Genomic DNA, 14,773 nt, shown 5'->3' with positions numbered 1-14,773 from the left:
ACAGCTTCAGAGGTGTCTGTCTATAGTCATTTGACTTTCAGGGCTGAGGAGGCATAGTAGAGCAGAAATGTTTACTTCATGGTAGCCAGGAACAAAGAAAGGAAAGAAAGAGAGGGGAGAATATGTTGGCCACAAAATATAATCTTCAAAGGCATACTCAAAGTGGCCTTTGAAGTATAATTCTGCCAACTGGACTCCACCTCCTAGAATTTCTAACACTTTCCAACAGTCCATTAGCTATGAAGCCATCAGTTAATGAATGTATCCAGGCCAGAGCCCTTATTACGCAATGACTTCTGAACACTGCTACGGGGGGGGGTGTCAGGCCTTCAACCAACAAGTCTTTGAAAGACACTGTATCCAAATTTTTACCAAGTTACTAGAGATCACCCAGTGAATGGGTATAAAAGAGGAGGGAAGGCTCGAAGTGACTGGGATACTCCAGTAGGGATACTCCAGTGTTTGGTGATCAGAAAGGTGAGGAGGATCCAGTAAAGAGACCAAGAAAGAGTGAGAAGGACGAATCAGAGTGCAGAAGCCACGTGAAGGGAAAATGCTCCAATTGATAAGCAATCAAACACTGTTCAGAGGTCAGAGGGGGGCTGTGGAGGTGGGATGAGGATGGACCGTTGCTTCAGTACTGTGGAAGTCACTGGCTACTGTGCTCAGAGTTTCCAGAGTGTGGTAAGCAGACCCTTCAATGCTCACTTGGTTGGCTGTCAGCACCTAGGTTCTAGCTCCATGCTTCTATCCCAGCTCAGGACCAAGAGGACTCTTACCATCACACTGGAGCCTAGAGGCTTAGCAAATGCTCCCTGCAGATAGAATTTATAAAAGGCCTCTAGTTATCTTTTCAGTGTTCAAAGTCACTTAGTAGTTCTGACAGTGGATACTATCTGTATTATGTTTGACCATAAATAGTTTCAAAAATTCTGTTTATGTAGTGCTTTAATGAGAGATGAAAAGATAGGGCAAAACGGGCAAGATCTGCTGACAAGCTGTGGGAAATGTTAGTTTGTGAACCCAAGTTAACCAAGCACACACATGCACACACAGACAGACAGACAGAATAAAAAACAAAATAAATGTAAAATAGAAGAGCTGCTGCCATTAAAACCATGATAGTTCACACAATGGTTGTTTAAAAATAGAGCATTTTAAAAATCAATTTTTAATTTTGATTTTTCATTATTAGTGCTGGAGACTGAATCCTGTCAAGCATATATACTCTTGAGTGATACCCTAGCCCCCTTAAAATTTTTTTCCCTTATAAGGTGTGCATTTGTGTGGAGGTATGTGCACGTGCCTTGGGTTAACATCTGTGCCTTCCTCAATTCTTCTTCAACGTCGTTTTTGATAGGGTCCCTCCTAGAAGTGGATCTCTCACTGAATCTGGAGGTGATCAGTTTGACTAGACTAGCTGGCCAGTGAGCCTCGGGGACACTCCTGTTTCTACCTCCCAAGAGTAGCCTCACTGGGCTTTATACATGGGTGTCGAGGGAGGATCAAACTTAAAGTTCAAACTCTGGAACAAAGCTGTCCTCTGAGTTCCACATGTGTGCCTTCGCAAGCACCCACCCCTGCCACTAATGGCAAAAAGTTAAAACGTTTTAAAAGAAAGCAAGCATTAATTAGGAAGTCTCTCACTTTCCTTTTTCCCTCTGAAGGGTGGGACTTCTCTATTGATGTAAGGACTCACATTTGCTACTGCACTCTGTCTTCAGAGGATAAGTGGACTTAAAGGGGAGAGAGCAAATGATTTTCAATGCTTCTATGTAGCTGTTTTTAAAAATTAGAAACAATGTTTTAAATTGAAATAGAATTACATTACTTTCATCCCTTCAGTCCCTCCAATGTCCTCCTCCCATTCTCAAGATGATAGCTTCTTTTCGCTACACACACACACACACACACACACACACACACACACACACACACACTGCTGAGTCTGTTGTTTGTGTGCATATTTGGGGACAGCCACTCTGCAGTGGACAACCACTCTAGGGGCTTGTCCCTGGAAGAGGCTTATTCTCCCCCAGCAGTCATTAGTTCCCTGTAGTTCTCTACCTAGGGGGCTGGGACCCCACAAAAATGTCTCCTTCCATGTTAACATGTCCACTGATATTACCAGTCTTGTTTATACAGCCATTTCTAGGGGAGATATGTTTCATAGCAGACTTACTGGTATCTTGGCTCTTACAATCTTTCTGTCCCCCTTCCTAGGTGTTCCCTGAGCCATAGATGCAGGAGCTATGATGCATCTGTATCTGTTGGTCCTGGTATCTCCATAATCCATTGATCTCTACATCGTGTCCAGTTGTGGTTTTCTGAGATAGTCTCCATTCACTGTAAAGAGTTTTTTTTTTTGTTTTGTTTTGTTTTGTTTTGGTTTTTTTTTTTTTTGAGGGAGGAGTGCTGGCCACACTTATCCAGGAAAGGCAGCTAATGCACAAAGAGGTTTCAAGGGTTTGGTTCTACAACTAGGCTTGGGGGTTTGTAGATGGCAGAGGGTTGGGGGACTATAGTTACTTCCTGGTAATTGCTGGAGATTGGTTCTAGGACCTCTTCTCACTCCACCCCCACCTCAGTATAATGCAAGATTGCTCAGGTTCCTTATATAGTCTTTGTATATAACTTACACATGTCCTCCTATATGCTTTCCAACACCCCTAGATTATTTTAAATACCTAATATAAATGCTGTGCAATTAGTTATTATACTGAGTTACTTATGGAATGCTGACAAACATAAAAGTGCATATGTTGTTAGTATATTTTCTATCTGTGGTTGGCTGACACTGCAGACATAAAGCCATCAAATATGGAGGTTTGACTTTACATTAAGTCCTACTATGCATGAACTCTACTATTATAAATTAATGTATGTGTTCCATGTGTGCAGGTGTACTTTTGTGTGAGATTGTAAAGGAAAACTGGCATGGCATTTGCCAAGTAGGCTAGTCTGGCAAATCAGGGAGCTGTCTGACTTTGCCTCCCTTGTTCGGAGTTCCAAGTGCCTGTAGTTGTGCTTAACTTTTTATGTGGGTTCTGGGGAATCAAACACAAGTCCTCATGCTTGCTTGGAAAGTACTTTGTCTACAGAGCTATCTCCCCAGGTCTTGCTCTCCATTATTGAAACTATGTCTATTCTTGAGTAAGATGTACCAGTTAAGCATAGGGCTGGTTGTTATAAATATTAATTGGTACATGACTTTTTATTTTTTACTCTTAGCCCTGAATTGGAGAATTAATTGGAAAGCTTACATTGGGGGCTGTTTAATCACGTCTTTCCTTTCTTAACCTCCCATTCTGTAGTCCCGTCCTCTGTCTTTTCTTTTCTGAATGGTAGGGTTAGTTCTCCACATCTCCATAAAAGTCTGGTTATTTCAACAGCACTGGGTGTGTGCTGTGGTATACATTTAACCTCTGATTCTTAGGCTGAATTTCACAAAGACCTTCCCCCAGGCTCTTTTCCCAAAGAGCACCCTGCCAGACAGCCCATGGTTTGCTGTAGCTCTTCAAGCGCTGTACCACCACCAACACCACGGGGGCTGCCCCTTTCTTTGGCTTGAGCTCAGTTTCATTAACAAGCACATTCACACTTCAAGTGGAACATTTAAAATAACACCCGTACAATGTGTTTAGTGTTTAGTTAATTATTAAGTCTCTAAGCTTGAATTATTCAAGTGAAATTGATTGGGTTCAACCTTCTTCCTTCTCTTTGTGCTTTTTTTTTTAAATAAATTCTCTCCTCTCCTCTCTAAATAATTTGGGAAGTTTTTTTTTTTTAATAAAATTTCAATACCCTGGTCTGTGGGTGGTACCCATGTGCTAAAAGAATAGGTATAGAGGACAGGCAGCTTGAAACTTTTGTTAACAATTGTGTTTAAGGCTGGGGGGTGGGTGGTCCAGTGGGCAGCATCTTTGCCACCCTGTATTCCTTTCCAAGCCCTATAAAAAAAGTAGGATCTGCAATTCATACATCCCCGTGACCAGTTAGACATTTAAAGAGAACCGACAAGTTTTACCTTCCTCCTATTTTTAGACTTAAAAATTAGTTTATTTATTTTGTATGTGTATGTGCACTGCATGCCCCGGTAGGAGTGTGGAGCTCAGGGTCAATGAGTGGGGATTTGAGTGGGGATTGGAGTCTCTATTTCTATCACATTGGTCCTGGGGCTAGAACCCAGGCAGTCAGGGTTGTCAGGGTCTGGTCTGAGTGTGCTCCTCTTTATTACTTACTCTCACGGGCAAATGAAATTGTTAAAAATGTGTCGACTTCATCTTAAAAACTTGGTGGCTGAAGAACATGTCTTGACCTACATAGATAATTACAGAGGGTATAAAATTGTCCTTTACTATGTAACACTTTTCTTAAAATGTGTAAACACCAATGATAATGAAATAACAACAGTAACTAATAGTATCAAATAACATTATCTAGTTTAGTATGACATTTCATGTTTACAATTTCATTACTTGTGCAATTACAGAACAGACACATATAAAGATGTCATGGCTGGAAATGATTAATTCTTTGTCCGAACCTATTTAAATATCACTCATATGTCAAGAACACATTGAAAATAATGCTGTCCTTATTTATGCAGGCAAGAGTAGATTTGGAAAGCATAAATTTCAGAAAAGATTCACAATGTCCCGTGAATCACGACATCTTTAACCTCAGCCTCATGTTTAGGCCTTCACTCCTGGTTCTTTCTCTGTTTTTGTATTACTGAGACGTAAAAATGATTCATTACATGCATTGCCATGGGAAACGGGTGTGGGGAAGGAATATAAAAAAAAATTACGTTTTGGGGGACGATCACAGATGGCAGTTCTGGGGGTTGGGGCGTAACAGAAATGCTATGACCCAGTTTAGCTGTAGCAAAAGTAGGATCTTCCATGAGCATTTTGGAGGGAACTCTGAAAAATCAAGATTACAAACCCAGAAAGGGCCCCACCGGCAGCAGGTGCCTTGACTCCTGAGTGATTGGCATTTAAATGCATTAGGTTGCTATTGGGTTGCAGAGTGGCTGTGTGTACCTGCGAGTGTGCTGACAGAGGGGGCTGCAGGTTTGCTGACAGTGGTGAACTGTCCCTGGTCGGCTGTAACCTTGGCTGGAGAATAACAGGCATGATCTAGCATATTTCCGGAGGAGAAAAAGCCAGGCTTCACATCGGGAAACTTTGGGGGAAACAGAAATGGGAATCTCTCTCCTTTGAGAACATGAATGCACGACATGGATGGTGGAGCAGACCAGTCTCTCATTATTTTTTAATCCTGGGAAATGACACAAGTGCTGCAAATTAGGAACACAAGAAATTAGGACTCTGGGGCGTGGGAAAGACGAATGGGGGGGCAGGTAGACAGCGGGGGGACAGGGTGTGTTTTCTTAGGGCGGCTACAAGCCGACGGTACCGGCGCAGGACGTGGAAGGAGCCGGGCTCGGGGTTGGTCAGTAGACACCTCGACGACCCCGGACGGCGAGGAGGCCGCGTGGCGCAGTTCCCAGCCCGTGCCTGGCCGGGAGGGCCATCCCGTTCCACACCCGAGTCCTCCGGGACCCCCTCTCCTCGCTGCAGCAGCCACAGCCACAGCCGCAGCCGCAGCCGCAGCGCCGAGCCGAGCCGAGCCGAGCCGAGCCGAGCCGAGCCGAGCGAGCCGGGCCGAGCCGAGCCGAGCCGGGCGCCCCGAGCCGAGCCGAGCCGAGGCGATTCCCTTCCTGCGGGCCGCGGTTCGCCTTCGTTCGTTCGGGCCGCCGCGCTCGGCTGCGCGCGGGTCGGGGGGGGCGCCCATCCGTCCGCGGTCCGCCTGCGCGCCCCCGGCGCGGAGCAGCTCGCGGGAGCTAGGGCGCGGGCGCGGGCGCGGCGCGGGGCGCGGCGCGAGCGGCGCGGGAGGGCGTGCGGCGGGGAGGGAGGGCCTGGCAGAGGAGGAAGGGAGTGGTTGGGAACCCGGCTGCGGCAGCCTCCGGTCTCCTCAGCGGCGGCAGCGCCCCCTCCTCCCGCGCCTCAGCCGCCTGCGTCCGTCAGGAAAGATGCCCTCAGCCCAGGGCTGTGAAGAAGGGACAGGAGTCGCTGCCCGAGGCGCCCGCCGCTGCGCCGCCGCCGCCGCGGCTGTCGCCCGCGTCCTTTGAATTCGTCAGCGCAGCCCCTCCGAGGGGCGGCGGCGGGAGCCCGGGCGCGGCGCCCGCGGCACGGCGCGCCCGCCAGCGGCCTCCGGCATGGAGCGGGCTCGCGCGACCGAGTAGCCGCCGCCCCCGGAGCCCGGCGCGAGAGCCACCCGCAGCCCGCCTCATCCCGGCCGCGCCGGCGGCCAGGCCCCGGGAGAAGCCCCGAGGAAGATGACGCGTCCTCGCCGCAGCCCGCTGGAAGCAGCGCTCGCTGCAGAGCCCTAGAAGAGAAAGAGCTCGGGAGCGGAGGCTCGGCGTGCCCCGAGCCGGGAGAGCCGGGAGAGCCGCTGCGGGAGCTGCCCTCCCTTCCCGCGGGGGACTCGCCCAGGCGCTATCCGAGTGGAGGTTGGGAGCATTTGCAGCAGAATTTTTGGCTTTCCCTCCCCCTCCATACATTCCCCCCTCCTGCTCCTTTTCCAGTTTTTCTGCTTCCCGGGAAGTGAATTGCTGATGCCAAGAGGACTTTATTCATTAATGATGCAACCGGATTCGTTTCAGGATTATGTTGCACGAAATTGAATTTTGAATGAAGGATTTTTTTTTTTGTGAAAGAAAGTGTTGACTCTTTAGTTCGTTGTACTTTTAATTATTATTTTATTTAAGTATACAGTTTAATTGTATTATTCTCTTAAAAATATTAAATCTATATTTTATGGAAACTTACCCTCAAGATATATATGTTCATGGGTGAAATTGAAGACGCTTCCGTTAAGTGAAGTGACTGGCGTGTTGGATGTTTAATTCAGCACCGGCATTGCATGACAGTTGTTGAAATAACAAGTGGTTTGTTTTTTAAAACCACACCGTTAAAATTTTAGGTTCAGGTAGTAACAGTAGACATCGTAAGGGCCATTAAAAGAAAACCAGCAGAAATCGAAGCAAACATGTCCGGGGAAGTACGTCTGAGGCAGTTGGAGCAGTTTATTTTAGATGGGCCAGCTCAGACCAATGGGCAGTGCTTCAGTGTGGAGACGTTGCTGGACATACTCATCTGTCTTTATGATGAATGCAATAATTCTCCATTGAGAAGAGAAAAGAACATTCTTGAATATCTGGAATGGGGTAAGTTAGTTTTTTTTTTTTTTTGTTAACTCTTAATGTGGGCATAACTCTTAAGGTGGGCATGAGCATTATTAACTATAATGAAAAAATATGTATGTAACCATAACAAAAGAACAAACGCCACTTACCACTTAGTCAAGACTGTGGTGTCCCGTGTCTCTCTCCCCCCCCCCCCAGCTTTTGGTAACTGCCAGGAGTAAAGCTGGGCCACTTCATTGTTGCCTTGGTGTGCGGCCTCGCTGTTTGTGGACTACACTGCGTTTTGGGGCAGCAGGAAGAGCTTTAAAACAAATACTGGGGCGAGCAAACGTGGGATTATTGAGCGCATTTGTCTCATGCATGGCGGTGTAACAGCCGTTCAGTGGGAATGTATTTGTTGGTTGAAACATTCCTTCTCAGGCTTTGGAAATCACTGGAAATGGGAGGAGATGTTGAAGTCTGTGTTTATTTTAGGACAACAGGACCGCGGAGGTGGTGATCAGTGGGTTTAATTTCATCTCTATATAGCACAAGCAAGGGAAACTACTAAACATGGACTTTCCAAAAATTACTAGGTTCCTGAGATGAAATGATAGAAAAGTAAGTGTGTGTGTGTGTGTGTGTGTGTGTGTGTGTGTGTGTGTGTGTGTGTGTGTGTGTGTGTGTGTGTGTGTGTGTGTGTGTGTGTGTGTGTGTGTGTGTGTGTGTGTGTGTGTGTGTGTGTGTGTGTGTGTGTGTGTGTGTGTGTTTGGAGAATGTTTGGAGGCAGCTCCACATGTGTTAAATTTTACCCTAAAACGAACTCGCATCCATACTGGTGAGAGTCTCAGCTTCCAGTCTTCTAAGTGTAGATGTGACCCGGACGACCCGTAGTAGTGATGACCCGTAGTAGTGGACTAGGTCAGTGATGGCAGTAAATGCTGCAAGTGACCTTCAAGGTAGAAGGGTTGGCTCAAGTGCTTGAGCCTCTGATGTCACTCACTTGGATGAGGGAAGTCTGGCATCTAGCTGTTGCAATCGTTGCCCAGCCTGGTAGTGAGTGGTACAGCAGCTCTGGAAGGATTTTGGCCATCTAGAATTTTGTGCTGTTGAAATACTTTTAGTTAGCTAAATCAGTTTTTATATTGGAGATCTTTGTTCCCAAGTAAAGCTTAATTTTCTGAAGTAAAAATTAAGTGCCCGTTGTTGCTTTGGTTTTCAAATTAGTTCATAATTTGTCTCTCAGGTCAACCCTGGATTTGAGAATGTCCACACAAAGCAATTTTAATTCTCCAACTTGCCAGTATTCAAAGAGTGATTGCTAGCAGCATGATGTTACAAGGTTAAAAAAAAGAATGTGTGAATGTAAATGGAATGATTTTACAAAACAGCCTGCCAGCATCATGCTGGGAATGTAAGAAATCTTAAACCATTTTTCAGGCAACCTCTTTTTTGAGAGCAGGGACTTTTTCTGTTGACACTGGCTTTGTTTGCATCTACCTGCCTTTTGATGTGTAGGACCCAATACTTCATATAGCATATGGGACTTTACACCCTGTGTTTCATAAACTTAGGAATTCTGTGGTGTTTCTTTTTTGAGGACTTAAAAGGTTTCGGTGCTCCTAGAGTTGGAATTTGAGTCCTTAAATTATGGCCCCATAGTGACACTCTAGTCTGTGATTATGATTGTCATTTAATATCCTTTTCATTTGCAAAACAGTAGGAGAACCCTTTGTATGTCCCAGTGGCAAGTATAATTTAGTGTATAAGAGAAAACTATTTCCTGGTTTCCTGTTACATAGCAGTTTTATGCTGTGGAATATTTTGCCATATTATTAAAATAGCCTATGCATCTTCCATTTAATATCTTTTCTTGATGTTATTTTCCTATGTATATGAAAATATACTTTAGACATACATATTTACTTATACCAAAAAAGTTAAAAAAAATCAAGTGTTTGGCTGCATTCACTATATTCTTTTATTTATTTATTTATTTATTTTGAGAGAGGATATTAATCTGTAGCTCAGGGTGGTCTTGAAATTGCTATGTAACATTACTGGTATGCACTACCATGTGTAGGTTGTATAGTGCTGGGAATTGAACCAAGGTCTTTATACATGCTAAGCAATTACTCTACTATTTGAGTTCCATCCCCAGTCCAGATTCACTGTATTTTTATTAATAATTTCATTTCTCATCTTTGTAGTTGTCTGATGTATAGCATCATGAAACCCTGCAGTCTCAAACTATTACTGGAACCCTGCAGTTTCATAAACTATTACTGGAGTTTTAAGAAAGGGTTATAATTTAATTAATTTATTTATTTATTTTGGTTTTTCGAGACAGGGTTTCTCTGTAGCTTTGGAGCCTATCCTGGCACTCGCTCTTGTAGACCAGGCTGGTCTCGAGAGCTCACAGAGACCTGCCTCTGCCTTCCGAGTGCTGGGATTAAAGGTGTGCACCACCAACGCCTGGCTAAGAAAGGGTTATTTTATTATTTTAAGTTATGTATGTGTATGTGTGTGGGTCTGTATGTAGGTATGTGCTACATGTAAGTTCAAGCTCTCAAGGAGACCCCAGACATCTAATCCCCTTGAAGCTGACTGCTGGTGGTTGTAAGCTGCCTGACACGGGTGCTGAGAATGAAACTCAGGTCCTCTGGAAGAACATTTGCCCTCTAAGCTACTGAACTATCTCTTCAACTTCAAGACAGTAGTATAAAAAGTTCTTAAAATTACTTCTTTTATGCTTTTAGATTATAATTACATCATTCCCCTCTTTTTTCCTCCCTCCAACCCTTTCCTTCATACTTCTTGTTCTCTTTCAAATTCATGTATTCCTAAATTCATAAATACAACATGCTTAGTCTGCAGAATGTTACTTGTATATATATTTTCAGGGCTGAACCTTTAGTTTTGGATAACCAATTGGTGTGCTCTTCCCTGGGGAAGAGAGTAGAATTTTTTAAGCAATTATTTTATATACTTTAGGCTCTAAAGTCTCTGGCATGTTCTTCCCTCCGTAAGAATTAAAGAGTGGAAGTGTTGTAAGAGATGCATCAGAAGTGGTTTCGTTTACTATCTTTAAGCTATTGGGGATTTTAGATTAAGAATGGTAGTATCTTTTCATTAAAGTATTGTAGTGAATCATTCCTTGTTCATTTATTAGTCTATCACTACATTCCCGTTGCAAAACAATGTATAAGAATATCTAGATTATCTAGATTATGTTTTCAGATTGTGAGTTGTCTTCAGTTTACATTTTTAATGAATTACTAACTTTTAGGGATGGAAATTTACAAGAATATTATTAAGGTTAAATTTAACAGTTTAGATTTGCTTCAAGATGTCATCTTTGGTTTGATTTTAACAATTCAAAAAGTATTGTCTTTTAAGTCTTTAAAAGACCCAGTAATTGCCGATGTTGGTGTCGCACGCCTTTAATCTCAGCACTTGGGAGGCAGAGGCAGGCGGAGCTCTGTGAGTTCGAGGCCAGCCTGGTCTCCAGAGCGAGTGCCAGGACAGGCTCCAAAGCTACACAGAGAAACCTTGTCTTGGAAAAAAAAAAAAAAAAAAAGACCCAGTAATTGAAATAGAATAGTATAGTTAAATATTCGGTATTACATGCTAAATACTACCTAGGCACTCCATATTTTTATAAGGAGATGATTGCCATATTTTTATAAGGAGATGACTTGTTACTTTTAAATATGTAGTCAATACATGTGTCACTTTCATCAATTTCATTTGATTCCTTGTTACGGTCCATTTCATTTCTGTAGTGGTACAGTTAACATTTTGTTATAACAGTACCACAGTAAGAAGGCTGATTATTCCAAGTCTGGTGTGCTGTTTTTCTTTTATAGCATTTCTTGGTTTTGGTGCTGATGACCTGAGGGAGAAAAGTAAAGCAGGAGAGAGAAAGAAGGGATTGAGTCAGTGAGTGCTAGCCCAAGGGGATAAAAGCACCTTAAGACCATAGGTCACTTCTGAGTTTCATATTATATTATTTTCTAGTTACAGTCAGCAATACTTGAAAAGCGTTCTTTTCCTTTGATTTCTAAGTTGTTAGAATGATTTCTGCTTATAGCCAGTAAGAGTTAAAAGACTTTCTTTGATTTTGTTTTTAAAAAGTTATTAGAAAGATTATGGTTTCTGTGTTTGTTTATATAGTAATAGTTTTGATGTCAGTAATAGAACTCTTTAAGTTATAGTGGAGCTATAAGAAGTAAAGTAGTTGTGGCATTATAAACTAACTTGTCAGTAATGATTAATACATTCACTATTCATTTAATTGGTTTCCCTCTGCTTTGAATTGGGAAATTTAAATATTAAGGAACTACTAATTTATTTAAAAAGTAGGTATAAGATAAGATTGCTCAGTACAAAAGGAACTGGCAAGTTTCTCTGTATGTGGATTACTTTTTTATGCTTTCTGATCCTGATTTTGTAACACTTCGTGTAAGTTTTCACTAGATAACTATTTTTATAGCTTATTCAGATTTTATGCTACATCCAGAGAATAGTCTGATTATTAAACTTTTTACTAGGATACATCAACAGGTATTGTGGTATAAGCATTTCCTTTTGTTAGAGTTGTTTTAAAGTTTATTCTCATTTTTTTCTTATGTGAATTGGAATGGTGATGGCTTGATTGGAAGGAACTGAATTATTTCTAGAGTACTACATGTCTGCTGTTCCTCACCGTTAACTTTCCCTGAGAATTATTTATCACACAGAATTAGGATATTCATTTAATACGTTTAAAATAAGTCTTCATTTGGGATCATTGTAAATGGATTGAAAATATAGGTAGGACACTTGCTTCCTTTACACTAATCATCCAATATTCTGTTTTAAGAATGGGTATGGTTTATCTGAAACAGTGCTGACACCCAAGGGACATACTAGGAACATAATTAAGTGGTAGGTAGCTGTTGTACTATTTCTCCCCATTCCTCCTTTCTCTCCCTCCTTCCTGACACTTTCTTCTTAAGGTAGTTGCCAAATAATATTGGTTACTGAAGTATCTTGCAGTATTGGTTACTTGGTGAATAAACTGTTTAAAATAATATTGCTTTGTGAGTGAGAACATTATATCAATATTACTATTTTAAGAATTTTAGAAGTACTTCATATGGAAACTTAAGGCATATCTTGAAGTGTGAAAATTTGATGAACTGTCCCATAAATCTTAGGACTTGATTACTATTCCATAGTAAGCCTAGTCTGTTCTAGGGTCAAAGAGCCGAACTTGACAGTTTTGTTGTGCTACTCAATTTTTTTCTTGTTTGGTAGACTTGCTGCCAAGAAATTGTATATAAAGCTTGTTCTTTTTCATCCTGTTTTTTTTTGATATTTCAAAAATCAATATATAAAGTCTAACCAACATTTAAAGGTTAGGCTAGAATAGAAAACAGTCAAGTTCATCATACACAGAAAGAGGAAATATTGTTATGCAAAGCATTTGTGCTTCCTTGTGTTTCTTACTCTTACATCTTATAGATTGAGATCAAAGGAGTTTGGAATGTGGAGTGTTGAAGACACATGTCAGCTAATAATGGAAATATTAGAGGCATGATTCCTAGTTTCAGAAAGTACATGTAATAGATTCAGGACAACAAGTAGATAATTTAATGACGGGAATGCGCACAGGGACAAGATGTGGGAAGTGGGGGGGGGGCAACGGGGCACTTGAGCCAGGGAGAGGGTGAGAGTGAATGGCCTGAATGAGAGGGAGTCAGAGCGACTACATTGTGTTCCTGCTTTGCTACTTCAGTCTGACTGAATGATTGGGTATTTTTGATTCAGAAGAATATACTAGACATAAGAATTAACCTCAATCCTTTGATTTTTATAAAATGGTCATTGCCTCTTTTATTTTTCTTTTGTGCCAGTGATTGGCTTTCATTGATTGTCAGAGGTGTATTAGCTTTTGAACTTGAGGGATAAATGCTAGTAGTGTATTGGCTGTTTCTTCCTATCCCAGGTGGACTTGTGAAAATTTGCTGGTTTCCCCATTCTTGTTGCTCATAGACTAGCCATGAAAATAATTCTGTGTTTAAGTATTGAAGACTGTGAATTGCTCAGCTGTTTTTTTTTTTTTTTTGGGGGGGGGAGTCTGCCTAACTTAAGAAGTTCTTTTGTTGTGAATGACCTGTGCTCTTAATATCACCTATTCCTCACTTAAGAAGGAGTGTCCTTTGTTGTCACTGCATAGAAAACCCCCTTCCAGACGTAGAGATCTGTTCTTCCCCATTGATGCTGCTCAGAGTTTCAGGGCTGCTCTTGACCCTAGCTGCTCACACTTTGCTGGACAGTTTTCATCAGGCTGTTGGTGAGGATGGCTAGCCTTCAGTTGGTCAGCCTCTCATCTCGTGGTCTTGGACTTGCCACTGGTATATAGCTGCACTGGCTTTCGTCAGAACAGGAAGCACAGGGACCTGGCTCCCCGTTCTCAACACCACTGTTTGTCTTTCACATCTTCCTCTGTGAACTTTTTGCTCCTATTGTGGAATCAGGCTTCTTCATCTAGTTTTCTTCTCTAGTTTCAAAGTGTGTTTTATAAAACCACTGTTACAAGGTGTCTCCCCCCCCATATGTACACAGAGGCTTGTAAGTTTGGAAAATTACCACAATTTAAGTAAAATATTGCAGGTGTCGTTGAATTTACAAAGTTTACCAGATAATAAAATCATTTTGAAGATTTGAAAATCTGTAGGGTAAATGGCAACAAGTATTCTAATGCATATTCTTAGGGAAGTGTTGTTCCTTTGTAACTCCTTATTGGTGTTAGAAAGAAATTGTGAGAAACTTGTGGTTTGGAAAGAGAATCTAGCTTTGAGGAAGCTGTATGTTACTTACTGCCTGTAGACTTGTATCGTGTGTGTGTGTGTGTGTGTGTGTGTGTGTGTGTGTGTGTGTGTGTGTGTATGAAAGCCATGTGACCTGAGAGATAAACTTAACCATGGTGGAGTAGTAGTGATACTGTTGAATTTCCGCTAAGAAACACACTGCTCAAAGCATGATTGGACACTGTACTGGTGAACCTGTACTGTCAACTCCTAGGATGATGGATGTTTCTGTGACATTCTTGTTCTGATGTGAACTTCCTCCCCATGTAAAGGCATTTACACTACATTAAATACTGAAATTCTCACTATTTTTTATATCTTCAGTTGCAATAATTTTAACATATAACAAAACTGCTTTGTGTCTGAAAAGATTTTGTTCATTATGATGTTTAGGAAGGAAATGCCTTGAACTCTTGCAATTTAATAATCCATTGTCCCCCACCCCCCTCAGGGTAACTGTTTTAGCTAAGCAGTTGGTTTCTGTCATCTCAAATGTGTGGGAACTTTTATTATTATGGATAATGGTGTTTGCGTTTCATGTGTCAGCATCTATTTGTTTATATGCATTATAAAGAAACCAGACAATCTCTCCTTTTATTAAGGAGAAACCCATGTATAACTGGAATTATCTTGGCAGTGTGTGAACAGTTAGAACTTTGTGATTACCATAAAATTTTGTTCTGAGTTTTAGCATGGCAGATAATACTGCAGGACAACTCAACTT

General features: G+C 42.0%; 1 protein-coding gene across 3 annotated transcripts in view; it reads left to right on the top strand.

Annotated features, from left to right (window-relative positions):
• Positions 1–6,370: 6,370 nt before the first annotated feature.
• Cdc42bpa (CDC42 binding protein kinase alpha) overlaps positions 6,371–14,773 on the top strand; it is a 184,316-nt gene continuing 175,913 nt past the window's right edge. For 2 of the 3 annotated variants that reach the window (XM_027418850.2, XM_027418849.2), the window contains exon 1: positions 6,376–7,234. In XM_027418850.2, the coding sequence (XP_027274651.1) occupies positions 7,057–7,234 (178 nt within the window). In that variant the 5' untranslated portion in view covers positions 6,376–7,056. Of the gene's footprint in view, positions 7,235–14,773 lie in introns of all 3 variants that reach the window. The other variant, XM_035445642.1, reaches the window with a different exon arrangement.

The sequence above is a fragment of the Cricetulus griseus genome, chromosome 5 (assembly GCF_003668045.3).
Source record: "Cricetulus griseus strain 17A/GY chromosome 5, alternate assembly CriGri-PICRH-1.0, whole genome shotgun sequence".
Classification (NCBI taxonomy): Eukaryota; Metazoa; Chordata; class Mammalia; order Rodentia; family Cricetidae; genus Cricetulus; species Cricetulus griseus.
This window is presented reverse-complemented; position numbering and strand designations above follow the sequence as displayed.